General features: G+C 39.2%; 1 protein-coding gene across 2 annotated transcripts in view; it reads left to right on the top strand.

The window, feature by feature from the left end:
• Window positions 1-19,925, top strand: part of PRUNE2 (prune homolog 2 with BCH domain) — a 148,191-nt gene that overhangs the window by 118,398 nt on the left and 9,868 nt on the right. For both annotated transcript variants that reach the window (XM_054185408.1, XM_054185409.1), the window contains exons 11-16: window positions 621-821; window positions 5,679-5,855; window positions 12,194-12,296; window positions 15,933-16,064; window positions 16,219-16,305; window positions 19,467-19,565. In XM_054185408.1, the coding sequence (XP_054041383.1) occupies window positions 621-821; window positions 5,679-5,855; window positions 12,194-12,296; window positions 15,933-16,064; window positions 16,219-16,305; window positions 19,467-19,565 (799 nt within the window). The remainder of the gene's footprint in view (window positions 1-620; window positions 822-5,678; window positions 5,856-12,193; window positions 12,297-15,932; window positions 16,065-16,218; window positions 16,306-19,466; window positions 19,566-19,925) is intronic.

Raw genomic sequence — 19,925 nt, forward strand, 5'->3', positions numbered from 1 at the left:
AGACTGAATAGCTTGAAATGTGCCATACAATGCAGTGTCAAGGGGCAAAGCCATACCTGGCTTTCGTCTTATTGAAGACAATTTTTATTTAGGACCAATTAAGAGACTCAGAGGTATTTTTATTTCTGTTACCATATTGAATAAGATATTGTATGGTTAAAACCAAAGTCATAGCTACTTGCAAATCAGCACCATTCGAATAGTCGCAAGTGAGTAAGAAAATAAATATTTACAGAGTATTTTCACTCGTATGAGCTTCTCCAGGACTCAGCAACATCTTGGTTCATAACTAAAATGATTTGTATATTGCTCTTTTAAATTTTTAAACATTGTGGGTCAGGGTATGTCCAAGGCTTGATTTTTGTCTGTGGATTGCAAAAAAGTGAATCTGGATTTTGCATAATTTAAGAGCTCGCAGCTACATCTGCCATTGCTGTAGATGCTTATTTTATTTTTTTAAATATTAATGTTGATATTTGCATTTTATGTTAAGCGGTCTTAAATGCTTGGTGTTACTAAAATTGATCTGTCACAATGTGTTTGAAGGTGATTCTTAGGTATCTGGGAGGCATGTTGTATGCAGAGGAGATAAAATTCTTTTTTTCTTGCCCTTTTTTCAGAACCTCCCAATTCTCTTGATCTTAACGGTTCCCATCCCAGAAGGATAAAGCTCACTGCTCCAAATATCAATCTCTCTTTGGACCAGAGTGAAGGGTCAGTACTTTCTGATGATAATTTGGATACTCCAGATGAAATTGACATCAATGTAGATGACCTTGACACTCCTGATGAAGCAGACTCTTTTGAATACACTGGACAAGGTAATGTTCTAGGTTGAAAATGTAGGGTTCATCTCTGTTTCTTTACTGCTTATGTGATCAGCGTCATGTCTGTCAAGATACGAATATGCTTAAAGCATTTGAGAGTTAATGCTAGGAGTCCAGATATTTTTACTGTCTGATACATTATAACCTTTCTTCCCCTGTGTAAAGTAATGCATTTCTACTTATGCAGAGAGCTGAAGGAAATAGTACAGCTGATCAAATAAAATAAGAAGACCTACCTAGAGAGAATCAAACTCCAAGTCCTGTCTTTGTCCAGTACCATAGGACTTTCCTGAAAAGAGTTGTCCAAGAAGCAGAAAGCAGTTGTAGAGAACACTATAGCTAACCATACCTTTGTACACCTCTGGCCAGCTCTAGATTACAGTTACATCAGTAGTAATTAGGTATATAAACTGGTGCAAAATATGTTGGCTGACATAAGCTGCACCAAAGAGCTTGCAATGTATAAATGAAGTAGACACAGCGTGGTGGGAGAGGTCTTTTGTTAGTGAGAAGGGTCTTTTTATATCCATAGAAAGCTGAAACATGGAAGGTGTGTGCATGGCATGGTAAAGATAGCTCGGGTGGTGGAACAACAGAATTCCTCTTTCCACCAATTTAAATATGCTTTCTCATCAGGGCTAGTTGTTCACTGTATAGATACATACTGAAGTGCACAATGGACACTTCACTCTTCCTGTAAAATTGCTCTGCATTGTCTCACTCACTTTACTTACCCTCATGATGTACAAAATAGGGTGTTAACACTCACTGCTTGCTAGTACCTGAAGAACCGTATAAGAACTGTGTTCATTAATGTGAATACATAAAGATCATAAGCTGTTTGAGGGGAAAATGAGTGTTACCATTTTTGCAACCTACAACAGAAAGAAACTTTAAAAATGGATCAATTTAAACGGAATTTTCCCTTGCATTCACATTCTCTATTGCTAGTGAGGTCACTGTAATTTAAAAATTTATCCTCTTTTGAGCATACAAGAACAGTTGCATCAGTTTAAGTGATGTTGCTAAAGAGGCATTACTGTGTACTCAATCATGCATGAGCGTCTCTAATGTCACTTCTCATTAGAAGGCTGATTTCCTTATGGGTATCTGCAGAGCATAGTGATGAGTTGCTTGATGGTTAGAATATTTTGTAGCAAAGGTTAAAACTAGCGCGCACACACACACACGCATACACGCGCTCACACACAGAGCAGCCTGTGCTTGCAGTTTTAGACTGTTGTGGCCACTGTGTGAGAGCAAAAATCTCTGTCGGCAGTGGAACAGATTTTGCCTTTAAGCCCTCAAGCAAATAAATTCAACTCCAGTGATTTTGGTGGCAGTTATATTTATGGCAGGCATTTCTCCACAGCTTTTTTTGTTGCTTTCTACATGTGATGATTCATCTCTTTGCTAAGATTGGACCAGTTTCCCCAAACTCCTAAGTGAAGAAGAGCTCAAGGTGCCTGTGTTTTTGGTGACATTTTTACAGTTGTGTAGTGTGACTTTAGACATACTTAATCGGAAAAATGTCCTCCACTTAGATGACCCAGAAACAGAGGGTAGAAAAGGGGAAAAAAAAAAATCACAGTTTATCAAAATAGGCCAGCAATAAAATAAGTAGGCTATATATTACAGGAATCGGATAGCTAAGAGTATAGTCGTAAGAACTGGTGTAGAATGGTTTATTTGCATGGTAAATAGCCTTTGTTATCTTTGTACTTCTGTGACTCTACTGTTAACCAGTATGCGCTCTGCTGTTGCCAGCACTCATAATCTCCCACAGATCAGTGTTTCTAGGCGGTTGTGCCAAACCCAGGGAAGTAAATACTGAAAAGACATAGCTGTTGTGATTGTAGAGAACAGTGATTTTTAGCCTGTGAATTCAGCTCACACTGCTGAAGGTCCATTTGAACTGTAAAAGGTAACTGAGAAAAGCAAGACTGTTGTCATTATTCAGGGGTCCACCTCATTGCTGGAAAACTCTAATACAAGAAATATTGAAACCCATTTGTTTAAAAGAATGGTCAAGAAGGATCATCACAACTGCAATGTGCAAGAAAATAGATGAGAGCAGAAATACTAAAGTACTTGTCTTAAACTTGCACCTAACTTATTTAGGGATTGGTCGATCATCACTTTCACAGGGTTTTTTTTGTCACTAATACCTTGCATTTAAACATTCCCTTTCAGAACCTTCTCTTGTTTCTGAAATGAGCTTTTTATATTATTACATTATATGACATAAAAATTGCATTTCTGAAAACCGTATGTGCATATTAGGTGGAGGCCTACCCCCAGATCAGTGATTTTTGGTATGTAAAAGAGTGTTTATTATTTTGTCTGCAGATGTTTATTTTCTTCCTGAATTTCACACACTGGTGCATCTTTTTCTGCAAAATCAACACACCACGTAGTAAAGCATAGCCACTTCTTCAGGAGGAGGCGATCTACTACCATTTCTATAAAAAATAATTAATTTGGACAGTTCCAGCATTGTAAGTTTTATCAGGATCTCTTTTCATAGTTTTTCATCATTTGCAGTTTCACCACCAAAAAAAATATTATCAAACGCCAAATACAATTTGGGGTAGTTACCTAGTCCAGCCTCTTTTCACTAAAGCTATTCTGCCAGCTACAGTTCTCTCCCTCAGCCATGTTCTTTCCACCCTCTGAGCAAACAGCTGACTAAACAATTTCCCTAGGCTGTTCTGATAATCCCATCTATCTATTCTGAAAGCACCTGAGCTGCATAATAGCGTCTCATGAGGACTCTATATCCGTAAAGGAATGGACCACCTTGTGATGACCTGTCAAAGTTTGCATAGCTTGACTGCATGCGTGTCATTTTCATATTGTTTCCTGTGGCACCTCTACAGGATTAACATCATACAAAATTGCATTAAGATATCCAGGTTTGGAGGGAGCGGGGTTATACATTTTGTAAACTTATTCCCAACATCACGGACTATGTGATATTTCAAAACTGAATGCTAAGTATGTTGTTAAACATCATGAGCATTGTACCCTGAGAAGGCATGAATACATACTTCAGCTCCACAGTATATAATCTGCTGATCAGCAACTGGTAAACCAATTTGAAATAGTATACTTGAAAAAAAAAATCACCTTTTGCAGTCTGTTCTTCTTCCTAGCCTTAAATCTCTTCAAACTCCCTTTATTTGCAGTTCCTATGGAAAAAAAGGCTTATGTGGTCACATTATATATGCACATGTATGTATTTCTTGATCCTCCATCCCTGTTTCCACCATGAATACAATTTTGTTTGAATATGTTTTTAACTCATTGGCTGGTAAGGCAGTGAAGTAGGAGGTGAAATATTATTGCTTTCTTGCAACATTCCAGGAGGTGGGAATCAAGTAAAGAAAAGAATTGGTGATAAACTCATTCCATTTTTGTGAGTAGTTCAAGAACCAGCATTAACCAAAGAAGCATCCCAAGATAGATCAAGACATAGAAAGGTTTTAGGGCTTCTATGAAACATTGTGTTCTTCACTTCTTCTTGTCATTTAAAATAACTTCTTTTGGTTTATTCCTAACTTTTGTAGATCTCTAGTATTTTCAAATAAGATGTCTGATCAGCTTTTTATGTACACACGTGTATGTCACTATGTATGTCACTATATCTTTGTTCACTGCCACCTCACTTGCTGACATACATGGTGAAATTCTGGTCTTGCTTACAACTGCAGAGACAGAATAATACTTTAAAAAGAAGAGTTGATTTTATTTGTTTACTTCAAATACGTGTAATGCATAAAATGTATATAATCCTTACTATGAAGATAAATTAATAATAAGCACGCAGCATCGAGGCACAGATGGTTCAGCAAGAATAATAGTACAAAAAAGGGATTATTTTTTTCCCATGGAAAAAACAGTATGTTGTAACAATAACTAAAGAAGGAAATTAAATAATTCCAGCTGTGGACAGAATCACTTTTCATGTCACTTTTTCTGTAACCAGCTATTAAGTTTGAAGAACTGGAATGCAGTTAAATTTGTTGTTAAGGGCCATCTTGTCAATGTGCAATGGAAATGTAGATTTTGTTAATTCACAGCTTTTCTGAAACTAAGAGTATCCAGCAGAGAGGCTGTGCTATGAGACACGCAGTTTAATTTTTGTGATCACCGTGTCTGTGGGCTGCATGTGCCTGTTCTCTCACGGGTGCCGGTATGAACAGGCCAGATTGCTTGGCTGCTCTGTAATTCTCTTCTGGGAGGGAACTGGTATTTAATCTCACCCGAAAGGCGCTGAGGGAGGCAAAAACTGTGCTTAAGGTATATGAGAAGTCAGCATTATCTGACGACTGAAGCAGAGGAGGATGGGCGTTCTTCATATTTGCTGGTGCCAGATGTGAAGAGATTGGAGACAAACCGGGAAAAAGTTGAGAAGCTGTAGCTCTGTGGTAATTTCTCTCTAGACAAGAAGCATCACTGTGTTCATTTTTAGTTCCTTGTTTTGCTTTTTGGTATAGTTCTCACACCTGCAACACAAAGACTTTTAAAGGCCTGCATTGCAGTACCTCTAGTGAGCAGCTAGTCAGTTTTACTAGCTGGATGCAAAAATGCAAAAATCCCTCAGTGGTATTCTGCATAGTGATAATTGCTGCTCTTCTTTTTATGTTCATAGTGGTGAAAAGTTTTTTTAAAAAAACCCCAAACTTCTCATTTATTGACTGTTAGATGATCAAATTCTGCTCTTATTTATACCAGTGCAGATCTAGTAAAAATGCAGTTGATTTCAGTCATCCATTTCAAATGTATGTAACAGAGAAAATATTTAGAGCTTTTACAGGGAGATGTAATATACACAATTTTATTTTTCAGAAGAGCAGACTGCTACTAAGGATGCTTCCCAAGAGGAGTCTGAATCAATTCCAGAGTACACAGCTGAAGAGGAGCGAGAGGACAACAGGTTATGGAGAACGGTGGTTATTGGAGAACAAGAACAAAGAATTGATATGAAAGTCATTGAACCTTACAAAAAAGTCATTTCACATGGAGGTAGGAAAACCCTGAATGCATTTTTTAGATTGATGTAAAAAAAAAAATCATACTTTATTGAGCATGATTTATTTCTATTTCAGTTCAGTTATCATATTGGCAAGGGGACAGAGACTTTTATTTTTCAGTCATGGCTGAAGTGAACCTGGCTTTCAATTCAGTGTGACAACGACCAATGAGTATTTTAAATACAAAGCAATTTCAGGAGCAACAAACAAACTGACATGCATGTGTCAGTAACAATCTGGTCATTGTAGGGTAAAACTGTCTTACAGTAAGGAAAAAAACTACTGTCCTATAGAAAAAAAATTTGAAAAATTTTTTCTGTGGATTTTGGCAAAAGTTTTTGCATGAGGAATTATAGTCCTCTGTGATTTGTTGAATGATGTATATGGGTGCACAGATCTAAACAAGTAGAGTGGCAAAATTAAAAAATACAGTTTTCCCTGGGGCTTCCATTCATCTGGCTAAGCTCCTTATGTTATTTTTCTGCCATTTATAGTTGTCAGCAGATAGGATTTAATCAGCAACTGCTTAATGTTTTTTTCACGTAATTTGTTAATGATTATCAAATCACATATCAAAGAAAACATTTAAAGTAGGAAAATGGCCTCATACGCTTGCTATATTGTCTCCTTTGCTCATCTGCTCCTTTACCTCCTCAGGGAATTTGTAGTTCTGGTGTTGCTAACACATTTCTGTATAAATTAATTCAAGTGGACAAATATTACTATAGATAGTGAAGGAAAAAAATGAAACAAAGCTTTTTTAGTGCCTTTTCCGTGGTGTATCAGGTTTAGATTATCTTTGGATTCTATACGTTAGGAGGACACTGTTTGGCAGCTGTTAAGTAAGGTATTAAGTAAGGATAAGTTGCTCTATTCCTGCAAAAACTGAGGCAGGTAATTTAGGATCTCAGAGGTAAGATTTGTGAATTTATATGAGGATGCTTCTGTCACAGTGTTGCTGATCCGTAACTTCATTTAAAGGTAAACCAGTGTTTCGAGTATATTTTCAGTGTTGAATTTCTCTCTGGTAAAAGTGGCATAAATAAATTATGCTTAATTATATTACCTGAGGATGTGGTTCTCAAATTTGCACATTTACATTAAAAGCAGATAAATGCTATCTTACGGATGTTCACAGTGGCCAGTGTGCAGAAAGTTTAGTCAGAATTAGTAAAGACGTTTAAACCTCCAAGCATTTTCCCACTATAACAACACCATCCAAGATTTATGAATATGACGACACCTCAGACACAGTTTAGCAAACAGACACAGATGGCATAATTTAGGAAACAAACATAAGATATTTTGAGCCCTTACTAATGGTGTTTATTTATATGGTTTTTGTATGCTGTAAACTACTCTAGGTACATTTGTGGTGAAAACTGTCATCTACAGGTCCTACTAGATGCTGATGTATAAATTTATATCAGCTTTTATGAAAAATAAATACCAGTCCCTTTTAGTGAGTGGAGAAGTAGCTTTTAACTGAGCACTGTTTGAGTGTTGAACAAAGACTAGTTCCAGTGGCAGACATCTCTGGTGGCAACATAATAACGTGGACTTAGCGATGAAAGTCTAGGTCATTCAGCTTGGTTCTCAGTGTAAAATAATCAGGATTCAAATTTTACATGTCTGATACCTTGTTTTGTTAGATCACTCAAATTTTACATAAAGAACTTCACGTTTCTTTTACTTTTGAATGGGTGATGGTCACTAACTTGGGCATTGTAAAAGAAATGGTATGAGATGTAATGATAAGTTTCAGCCCACCCCTGGCTAAATTGGAAGTTTTCCCTGAAATCTAGCCATATCAAACCGAGTTAAGGACTGGATTACATTCTGCGTTTATGAAGTGGCAGGCTGAAGATGTGAAAACAAAATCATTTTGATGCATGGGTCATAGGAAAACTTCAGGCAGCTTGAACAGTTTATACAGTCTGGCAGCTAGGCCTATTCTGTATGATGTTCCCTTTGGCAATACTTTAATATCTTTGGAGTGCTGTGGAGAGCCAGAAATCTTTCCTTTAACCTCAAGTGTAAGAACAGAGTCTGTATAAAATTAATTAATTGCAAGTCAGGTTAAGCACCTCTTAAGCATCTAAGATTCAGTGATCTACTCAACATTCCTGCCTGCCACATAACAGCAAATACAGCATCTAAATGGTAGCCACAGGGTTGGAAAGAGGAGAATAAACTTGTCAGTCTAGGTGTGACATTGCCTTCCACGTATGTTGATGGAGAAATCTCTTAGAGATCTATCTCTGCATAGGCTGACTGAGAATTTGGGCAAATGTTTTTTGCCGGCTTCTAGTGATGAATTAAAAAGCACTTCTCCCTTGGGTGAACATTCCTTCTCTACAAGCATGTGTAAGAAAAAGTGGCTTAGATTTATCTGTGGGTTTTTCTTCTGTTTGCTGTTAGGTGGCATCTGCACATAATCATTTTGCTTTACATGAACTGCAAACAGTGCTGTGTAATTTAGTGGACACACCTGCCACAATACGCTGTCGCTGCAAAACCCCTGAGCCAGCTGGACTGCTTTATGGCAGCGTGATATAAATTGTCGTGTCATTTAAGGATTTTTAAATTTATGGAAGGAAGGAAATTTCATCGCTATTTGTAAAGCCGAGGGGGAAAAATACTGCTTTATTCCATAATGATTTAGCTGAGGGATGAGCTAGAATGGGATTGGTGAAATGAGTACTGTCTCTTTGAAAGTATGTGGATCTATTGAGAAGGTGAAAATGTAAAAGAGATTAGTATTAAGTCATGAGTGTGGGGGGTGGAGTTCTTTTCTCTTTGTTTCTTTTGAGAAGACCGGTATATTCCTTCATGTCAAACTCCTAAAAGGTGAAGGTTCTGCAAACAGACTGGAGTTTCTTGGCCCTCCCTGTCTACATCCTTGCTAGAGAATGCGATGCTACTGTTTGAATTTGACCTTGACATCTTCACTTGGACACCAAACTAAATAACCCATACCTATATGTGTAGATACACTGTTCATGTGTACTGGATCCTAACATGAGCTGGAGCTATGGCACAGCGTGCTATGTCACATGGTTTGAAGTTGTTATATCCACATTGGCTTGAACTCAAACTGTAATCCTGAGCTCTTCTGCCTGCCCGTGTCCTCCAACAGGATGGAGAGCGACACTGCACTGTGGGACTGGAGAAGATAGTGGACATGTGCTGGGCTGCTGTTATACAGTGGCTTCTCTAGATCTGGAAGCCCAGCTGTAGATTAACTGGCCTTTGGAATTTGAGAGCCAGAAAAAAAGCTACTTCACAGTGCTGGGAAGACAAAAGATCTTGGAAGGATATGGACCATGGAAGAATAGAGTTCAGGCTCAGGGCAGAAAGCTTCCTGCAGTGTCCAAATGATTCTTCAGTGGATGAGGTCTAGGCTAGCTAGCATTCTCTACTCAGTGTTGGTGTTACTATCAACAGTATGTATTATCATCTTATCCAATGCATTATATTTTGTCAAATCTACCAAATTAAATTCAGAAAGAAATAGTCCAACATAATCCTTCAGCAGGTTGCTTTGCCAAGCCTTGATTTGAAACAATATGGCTCAAGGCAGGAGGAGACTTACTTCTGACATTCACATTTTTCTCTCAGAGGCTTGTGCTTTTGCTGCCCTTTGTAACTGGGGAAGCAGTGGTGTTTTCCTGTCCTTTAAGGAACAGCTGAGAACCCTGAATGAAGAGTGCTTCTGTGCATGTCTTGATGACTGGGATAGTGTTGAGACTAATCAGCTGTGGTTCTCCCTGGCATGGAGAACTTCATGGGCAAGTGTGTTGAAGCACCCATTTTGTCAGAGATTCTTTGAAGATCTCTACAAAGCCATGGAAGAATTTACTTCCTTGCCATAGACATCTTATCCTTATTTCAGCTAGCTGGGACTCAGTTTAGGTGTTGAGTGAGAAAGGAGAAAACTAACTAGTCTGTCACTCTTCCCTGGTTAGCGCACACAGATTGTGTATTATCTATATCACTGTCTTTTAGAGAATTTTGCTTTGCTTGGCTGGCTAGAATGCAAGAAGTTCTACGAGCATTTGAGTTAGGCTTGGATACTGCTCTCTAGCATCCAAAAAGCACTGTAAAGGTCTTAAAATGTCCTTATGAAAGTGTTGTATAGATGCCGGTATCATACTTTAATTTTGTCAGGAATGTGTTCCTGACATATACAGCATTCCTGTTCTGTCTCCAGCAGGAGAGAACTTGTCTCTGTCTCCAAGCAAGATTCAGAGTTTCCTTCACAAACAGTATCATCTCTCCCTCATGATTGGTTTCTCTTAGCTTCTTTTGAAAGGCTTTCAAGTCATTCTCCAAGTATAGAATCATAGAATTGCTGAGGTTGGAAGGGACCTTTAAGATCATCAAGTCCAACCTTTAACCTACCCTGACAAAAGCTACTTCTAAACCATGTCCCTAAGTGCCCCATCTACCCTTTTTTTAAACACCTCCAGGGATGGTGAATCCACCACCTCCCTGGGCAGCCTATTCCAATGTTTAATAACCCTTTCAGTGAAAAAATGTTTCCTAATATCCAATCTAAATCTCCCCTGACATAACTTGGACCCGTTTCCTCTCGTCCTATCACTTGTCACCAGGGAGAAGAGGTCAGCCCCCATCTTTCTACAACCTCCTTTCAGGTACTTGTAGAGGGTGATAAGGTCTCCCCTCAGCCTCCTCTTCTCCAGGCTAAACAACCCCAGCTCCCTCAGTCGTTCCTCATAAAGTTTATCCTCCACACCCCTCACCAGCTTTGTAGCCCTTCTCTGGACACACTCCAACACCTCAGTGTCCCTCTTGTAGCGAGGGGCCCAAAACTGAACGCAGTACTCGAGGTGGGGCCTCACCAGTGCCGAGTACAGGGGGATGATCACTTCCCTAGTCCGGCTCACCACACTATTCCTGATACAGGCTAGGATGCGGTTGGCCGCCTTGGCCACCTGGGCACACTGCTGTCTCATATTCAGCTGGCTGTCAACCAACACCCCCAGGTCCTTTTCTGCCGGGCTGCTTTTGAGCCACTCTGCCCCAATCCTGTAGCGCTGCATGGGGTTGTTGTGACCCAAGTGCAGGACCCGGCACTTGGCCTTGTTGAACCTCATACCATTGGTCTCAGCCCATCGGTCCAGCCTGTCCAGATGCCTCTGCAGAGCCAACCTACCCTCAAGCAGATCAACACGCCCGCCCAGTTTAGTGTCATCTGCGAATTTACTGAGGGTGCATTCGATCCCCTCATCCAGATCATTGATAAAGATATTAAAGAGAACCGGCCCCAGCACCGAGCGCTGGGGGACACCACTTGTGACCGGACAGCAGCTAGATTTAACTCCATTTACCACCACTCTCTGGGCACGGCCATCCAGCCAGTTTTTTACCCAGCGAAGAGTACACCTGTCCAGGCCATGAGCAGCCAGTTTCTCCAGGAGAATGCTGTATATGCACCTCACTGTCTCAGTGCTATCTACTTACAACCATTTCTACCACATCTTTATAAATTGCCTCCTGATTGCACATATCTTTCAAACAAAACTTTCAACTGACATGCAGGAATATTTTGTATTTAGTAATAATAACATAGAAATCTGTAGCAGCTGCAAAGGATCATGGGGAAGATTAAACAGCATTAATCCATCATGAAACAGAAGTATTTTCTTTTGGGTAACAAGCAACTGCCCTGGATCCCAGAATAGTAGTGCTGCAACTTTGAGGGTTTACGGCTGTCATTAGGCAGTGGTGCAGCCCCAAGAATGCCAGTATTGGACAATTGCAATGTCCAAGGTAAAAAAGTATTCTATACAAAACTTGCAGCAAAGGGTTTAACCGATCCCCAGGAGCTTTTAAGGTATCATGGCGTGCAGTGATAATTGTAATATCCTGAGGCCACTGAAGCTGCACAAGCCAACTGAGATTGGATTGTGAGACATCGTGAAACATCCTTCAAAATATGTAAATGTAGGAAATTTTCTTTAGCCCCTTATTCCTCAGTCTAAGGTAAGCATTCAGCACTACAATTGCTGTAGAGAAGCAATGAAACAGGAGTTCAGATAAGACTGTATTACTTACAAAGCAGAACGAGATTTTTTGCTGGCCTGTATAAAAAGTTTACTAACAGTTGTGTTAAGCGTGTTTTTCAGGAATTCAACGTAGCTGACTATCCTACTTCCTTATCACTTGATGATAGTTCATGCATTTTCGGTCTTCTTCAGCAGTAGACATAATCATTCTATTCCAGGACTTTCAGATTTCTTTTTAAATCTATCTTGTTAGGAGCCGTTGAGAAAGATAAAAATGCCTTTTTGTTTTTTTCCACAGGATACTATGGTGATGGTCTGAATGCTATCATTGTGTTCGCGGCATGCTTCTTGCCAGACAGCAGTCGAACTGATTACAACTATGTCATGGAAAATCTTTTCCTGTGAGTGATATGGGAGCAATGTGACAGAGCCTTTTGAGTTAGTACTCGTAATTATGTAGTGAGAGAAAACCTGTCTTTAATTAAGAGGTAATTTTGGTCATTAGAAGCGGAGTGTTCTGAAGGAAAATAGCAGTTTTAGATAAACTGCTCGGTAGAGTATTATTTTGGTATTCTTTACCTAGTCACCCTCCCAAATTAAGGCATATTTGTCAGGACCAAATCTAACTGTATTATCTCCCTAAATGTCAAGGAACGCAGTATCTTCTTGGGCCTACAATCATTGCACTGTTTCACTACTGGTTTCCAGCCCTTACTGAGAAAAATCAGCAGGGACTTGGGCCACCAGACTGGTTTTCACTGTTCATTGTTTGTTATATATTATCATGATGTATGTCATATTTTTAACGTGTGCTGTGGCTGTGTTTAGAAGTCACAGGACCATTTTCTGACACTCGTTTTAAAAATACAGGATAAATGACAGTTGCTGACGCAGTCAGCTCTAGGTATTTTTCCTGATTCCAGCTGCTTCTGATTTAGTTGTAAGTGGCAGGGGCCAGTTGCACAGGACAGAAATTTGACCGCATGAACCCAAATTTATCACAGGAAAATTACTCCTAATGGCAACATGGTTTGGCAGCCAAAAATTGTGGAGGCAGCACTCCCCTGAAGTACCTCCAGCTACTTCCACTTAACAGCTGTTAAAAATCAATCGTTCCAGCATTTTCTGTGCTAAAACCCAGAAAGTCATTTCTACAGCCAGCAAAGACCTGGCCTTTGCCATTTGCAGCTTACAAGGCACCAAGAGCACAGACACAGTCTCCTTAAAACTCCAGTCCTTGAAGAGGGATGTGGTGAGAGCCAGTGCCTTCTACATTGCATCTACCTGTGAAAAACAAGATTGGGTGCTTTAGTTTCAGGTCAGACCAGCTGCTAGCGTTTGTCTGGTGGAGCCTCGAAGACCCCCATGTCATCTACAGTAACTGATTTTCACCATGCCCAGTGATTTCGAGAGGAGGAATTACTACAGTGGTTTTAACTTGATAACTACAGAACAAAGCTGAGAGTAACTGTGACTTGACATTAAATAGTTGTTCTTTGACTTCACCCAAACCCCATGAACATAGATAGAATTGGTGGTAAATGGACTTTGCAGAGAAAGCCTTTTCAAGCCTTAAGAGACTTTTCCACATCACTTGAGGATATTCCCAAAGTCAATTTTATAACTCACTGTCTTTTTTCTGGGGTCGTAGTATAAGAGAGAGCTCAGGTTGGCTGTGAACCTTCTTATTTTGCAGCTTATAGGCTCTTGGTTCTTTGTAAGACAACAAGAAAAGGGAAGATGAGATCACCCCTTTCTTTCAGTTGTAGCCCTATTAATTGCATTGAAGTAGAGGGAGTGCAGCAGTTTACAGCATAGCAAATACTTAAATATTTGTGAATTCTTCACTATTGAATTATATAGGGGTCTGGAGAGACCTGCAAATCACTAAGTCTCCTCTCATTTTGTATATAGCATGTTTCTGATATATTATTGTGCACTTGCAGTATATAGGCCACCTTTAGTTTCTGATTGATAACTGTCCTCAATTGCTCATGATTTTTGCAGTTACTTTCCCTTCTGATTTCCCTTCACATTTATAGTTATCTTGTTCCTATTTGTTACCTTGACTAATCCTGTAAAACTGTCTTTGGAGAGTCAAGTTTGAGCAAAAACTCTCGAGACAGCATCTTCTACAGCATTCTAGCTGATGCAAATCCACACAGAAATCCCACTGTTTCATTTGTGGCTACCTGATACAGTACAGAGATTAAAAGTTTTTTGAAAGAGTCACAACTTGAAAAACTACACTTTGAAATTCAAAACCAACACTTCTTGCTTTCAGAGTGAGAGAATTGTTCTAGTCAATGAGAAAAATTCTGTCCATCTTTTCAAATAATAAAGAAATGGCAATTATTACCAAATAGTAAGAAATTACCAGTTAGGTAAGGTTTGCAAGAGAGCTCTGCTTCCCTAAAATGGCAAATGGTGTAATTCAACACAGTGAATGAGAACTGTTGAGTATACGAGATGAGATCTGTCTAAAAAACTATCAGATTCCTTTTTGTCATAATACTCCTCTTATTCCTCATGATAAGTATGCATGATTGTTCTTATTATAACTGATTATCCATAAAGTTCACAATTCCCTTTGCACCTAGGCAAACATAGCCATTTTTCAGACTCTCTCTGTTCCTATAACTGAAAGCCTTGTAGTGTTTTCAGAAGTACTTATACACGTTTCTTTATGTTTCAGTGTCTAAATGCCTTTAAAGCACTATATGTTGTGTCCTATGGGAAAGGCTAATTTCATATCCTTTCAAATAGTCGGTGTGTTCAGTTAGATTAAGCTTTTTGCATCAGATTGTCGGCACAAGTGTACGCTCAGAATGTCCCTCGCTTTGATATTTCACTGTTAGACATGAGCCTTTACAAATGTCAGGCAAAAGAAAGGAATGCACAACTGCAAGGTGAGAAAGAGTCAAAAGAATTGAGTGAATAGTGATTTAGATGGGATTTATCAAATCCATGGAACTGGTCTGTTAATAGCTGCCTACTTTATGCCCAGGTGAAGTATCACTCTCTTTGGTGAGAACTAGATTTCCTGCTCTTCTTTTAAAGAAACTGCATCTTAAGGAATTTAAAGGTCAGATTAGATCACAAGTCATTCCCATACACCTGTGAAAGGGGCCATTATGCTCAGGGATAGAGCTGCCTTTTGTAGTGAGCACTCAGGCATTCAGGTTTTTAAGGTGTGACTTGTGATTTTTCACTGCAGTTTTTACATACACATGCCTTCGGGCTGGATAGCGGAGAGAACAGTTTGAACATTCCTGTGATGAACAACTCCGAAGTGGGGTAGTGGAGCATCTGCATGTATAGTCGGGGAAAAGAATTTAAAGCTACCCTTTCATTTAACTGAGTACTGTGCTCTTTTAGGTAGGGCGACTAAGGTCCCAAGAGCACTGTTCTGTCTGAATTATCCTTGCCGAGCTGAGGAATTTAATGAGTGTTGGGAGTGTTTTGCTCACAAAATGAAGCGATGCCAGGGAGTGCCCTGTCCCTTTAGAAGGCAGGCCGATGGACAAGTTTTATTAGCCTTGAGATTCAAGGTGTTTGTAGTTCGCAGCCACAGAATCAGTAGCAGTAGTGTGAGAACCCACAAGAATTATAGACAAGTGTCTTCTCCTGACCCTTATTATTTTTGCATTGAACAAACGTGACAATTAATAGTGAACAGAAGTTTCTCAACAGTTAATCTCAGAAGCTCCCGGAACTTCACATGGTCCTGCCATGCTCTCCCTTGCAAAATCTCGTGATTTTATGCCCTTTTAAGAAACAGCAAAGTCACCTGTGAGACTGTATCTTTGTAAGGAAGCCACATATTTCTGAAAGTGCAGATAAGATTGTGGTTTTCTGGTTATTTATCTTCAGGTAGCACGGCAAGTAGTGCTAAATGTTTGCGTTGGTTTAAAGGAAAAGAAAACACTGTCTTGTTTTCCGTAGTCTGCCTTGATTTACTCCTAGTAGACTGATTTAGTTTGGGCTTAAGTGGATAATGTAAAGAATGTGCTGACTTACTTCTGTACTTTTGTCAGCTATGTAATCAGTACCTTAGAGCTGATGGTAGCTGAAGACTATATGATTGTCTACTTGAATGGAGCAACACCAAGAAGGAGGATGCCTGGACTGGGTTGGATGAAAAAATGTTACCAAATGATTGATCGGCGGTGAGTAGTATTTTCCTTTCTGATCCACAGTCATTATTTTACACACTGGCCATTCCTGTTACTCCCCTGTATGACAGTGTTCGCTGTGTATGATTTTTCTGTATGCTTTGTGGGTTTTTTTGGTTTTTTAAGAAACCATTTTCTTTTTACTTAGGTTACGGAAGAATTTGAAATCCTTCATAATTGTTCATCCATCGTGGTTTATCAGAACAATTCTGGCTGTGACACGACCTTTTATAAGGTATGTAGTGAATACCAGTGATTTTCTATGCCCTAAGAATACAGAAGCACCCTAAATTGTCAAACCTGCCTGTTAATCTTTCACTGAAGAGTACTCATTTTACAGCTCATGTTGGGATTTTGACAGTTGAAGTTGACTTTCCTGAAGTGAGGGGAAAACCCTCTGTCATTTCTATCAGTATCTAGTTGCAGACATCACAGGCATAATATGGTAAACCTGTATGTGTATGCGGAACTGGGAATTCAGCTCCTTTCTTCCAACCCCAGCTAAAAGACATGTAGAAAAGGGGTCTGCATGTAATGATAACGACCTCATAAAAAAGAAAAATCCTGGCTACAGGGCAAGATTAAGCTACCATTCTGTGTTTTAAAAAAAATAATTGCTGTTTATGCAAGAGGACTGCCAGTACCCTGAGCTGTTTCAATGCATAGCAGTCCTGGTTCCAAAAAAGGTTTTATGCCACCAAAAATAATGCTTTGATTAGTAAAAAATCAAAGAGATATTACAGACCCTGAAGACCTCACAAGTTGCTGAAGAAGACAGGCACCTAAGGAGGGGAAATGCTGAGACTGGGGGGAGCAGACTGACAGGTGGGAGAAAGTTGCTTTATGCAAGAGAAGAAGCATTGACTCCAGAAGCCACACAGCAAATAACAGAGGTCATGACAGACCTCAGAGAGGTTCGCCCCCAGGCTGCTGCTGAGGACACTGGCGATGTGTGTCACAGGGTTCTCTGGCCTGAGAGAGTGACACTGGGATGGGGAAACACCTGAGTTCTCCCATCACTGCCAAAGTGTGACAGGCAGAGTATCGTAACAGCACTTCTTTTAAAGGTGGTGTCTTTAATACTAAGTAGAAAGCGACAATTAAAAATGCCAGAGTAACAGGGAAACAATACTTGGAATTAGGAACAGTAATGATGGGGATTCACTGAGTTGCATTTGGTGTCTGAGGTATTTTTGTTGGCATGCTATTTGCTCCCAGAGGAAAGGTAGGTAGCAAAATTTAAAAAAAATCAAATTTGCCACGTCTGTTTCAATTCACTGGTCATTTATTCAGAATGACCATACTGAACAGCAGTGACTAGAGGTTTTGCATTCCCAAACAGGAGAAAAGGTTCTCTCTAAATAATTTGGCAAAGCAAATTAGTAGTACAAAACTTAGACACAATAGAGACCAGTTAAAACTCCATTTCAGGCAAGTAGATTGAGTCTCTGTGCAATAAGAAAGTGAAGTGCAAATGGGAGCTGAAAAAAGGTGGCCAAGACACATGTCCAGTGTGACTTTTGTGGAAGATGACATAAAATACTTGAACCCTCACCAAGGACAGAAGACCACTATGAGAAAGCAGAGTAAAAAAACTCTGGGAGGCATGGAAAGAGAGAGTCAATTCAGTAAAAAGCAGTGTAAAGAGATAGAAACTTGATCAGATTGAAGGCCGGTGGCTGTAGCTTAGTTTGCTAGCCCCGAGCTGTTCACCAAATCACTGACGTGCACGGTGGGAACTTTAGAGTAAGGAATGGATTGGTCCCAAGGCAAGGAGAGATTTCAATGAGATAGATAGCTAAACATGAGCAACATAATTTAAATTCTGTTTCAGCTGAGATGTGGGACAAGACAGAGGAATGAAGAAACTGAAAGACAACAGAATGGCAAGGGACAGTCAAGTCACTGAGAGCATTTTACAGTCAATTCTGCCTCAGAAACTGCCAAGGTCACTCAGTGGACTCTGGGACTCACCTTGACTGACAAACACTAAACAATTGTCTGCATACACATGTATTTGGGATGCCAATACTTAGATTCCCACATAAAGCAATTACTCAGAAATCAATCACTGTGGTGGAATTAGTGGACCCAGGAGAATCCTCAAGTGGAAAAATGAACCCTTGAAAGATTTTTAAATATTTTTTCTTTCCCTCACTCCAGTCTTTAGAAGCTTCTGATTGGCTTGGAGCTTGCCAGGTTACTTTAGCTGCAGTTCAGATGATGCAGACTATGATAAACATTTTGGATAAAACGCTAATAGTTATCTGTGTGTTATCATGGTTTTGACTGGACAATTGTGATTCGTGCATCTTAAAACATGACCATTGGCCTGCTTCAGTGTGTGGCTGGTGGTGCTAATCTGGTACAGAGATACATTAAAATGGATGAGCTTAAACAACTGTTCACAGTACCTTCATGTATTCCTGTTTCAGTTGTCTACTTTACCTTACTAGGAATATATGTATGGTAAGGGGAGGGGCAGTAACCTTCTGCTCAGAGGTATTTCAGAGGCTTCATGTTGTCTGGTCGTACCCCTAAATCAGCAGTAAATAGGAAGAATATGTTCTGTTTTTCATGGCCTACACTTAAGAACATTTACAGTTAATATGCATTTGTTAGTTTTACTGATGTTAAAAGACTATCTAAATACAACCACAGCTAAGTTTGGAAAATTGCTTTAGGACTCAAATGGGAAAGATGCATTTCTCGTAAGCTGATAAGTATCAAATGATTCAGGTTAGACAAGTCAATAGCCTTATTTTTTAAGGCTGAAAATTTAGCCTTTTTCTGAGTGATTTATTTTTCAAACACAAGAAAGGATCATATAGCACAGCTGAAATAAACAAGGGAAGTATTTCCTCATAATAAGGCCCTGCAGTAAGAATAGACATGCACATACAAAATCAGATATGTACTCATCTAAACAAACGAGGAAGTTTAGTTTTATTATGTTTTATTGAGAATCAGTGTCAAATATAAATGCTAATTCATCACGATCACTTGATGTTAATTCATCATGACCCGGTTAAGTGAATGCTTCCCATCTCTTTTTACATGTAGTTATGCTATAGGGGTGTTGATTCTTTTCAGAATTTTAATACATCTCCTTCAAACTGTAAAACTAATCGCATTGCCTAGTATGTAGGCATTACAATTTATAATGTTGTCCTAAATACTGTAATACAGCCTAAGCAAGGAACAGCAAAAGGTCTAGACTTGATTCCAGTGTTAATAGAACTCAATATCCTCATGATCAGCTGGACTCTGTAATTGAAATATGAATAAGAAAATACTTAATTATTTAATACATTAACTTCATGCCTTCTCTTTTGTTTAATATATCATAAACAATTTGGGAGGAAAGTCAATCAACATGGTGTTTCTGTATTTCAGCTCTAAGTTCAGCAGTAAGATACAGTATGTCAACACATTGGCAGAGCTCCGTGAGATGATACCAATGGAGTACGTGCACATACCAGACAGTATTGTCAAGTAAGTGATGTACAGTAAACATGTACTTGTTCTAATGGAAACTATTCCCACAAACTAATAATAGTGTTAAAGACTCTGTAAGTCTTGGAAACAATAATTCAAAGATAGCTGGTTCAATAGAAAACCACTGACAGTCCCCAGGTACACCGTTCCTTATTGTGTTGATTTTCATGGTTTAAACCAGAACCACTGAAAGACAATGGTTCTCAGTTCTTGCTTCTGATGTGTGAACGTTTTTTCAATGCAGGTATTTCTAAAGGAAAGATATCTACTAAAAAACTGTAGGAAGTTGATTTGAATTGCTTGCATCAACTGGCTTTTTTTCAGAACTGAAAACAGTAAAATGAAATGGTATACCAA

This window comes from Rissa tridactyla, chromosome Z (genome assembly GCF_028500815.1).
Source record: "Rissa tridactyla isolate bRisTri1 chromosome Z, bRisTri1.patW.cur.20221130, whole genome shotgun sequence".
Taxonomy (NCBI): Eukaryota; Metazoa; Chordata; class Aves; order Charadriiformes; family Laridae; genus Rissa; species Rissa tridactyla.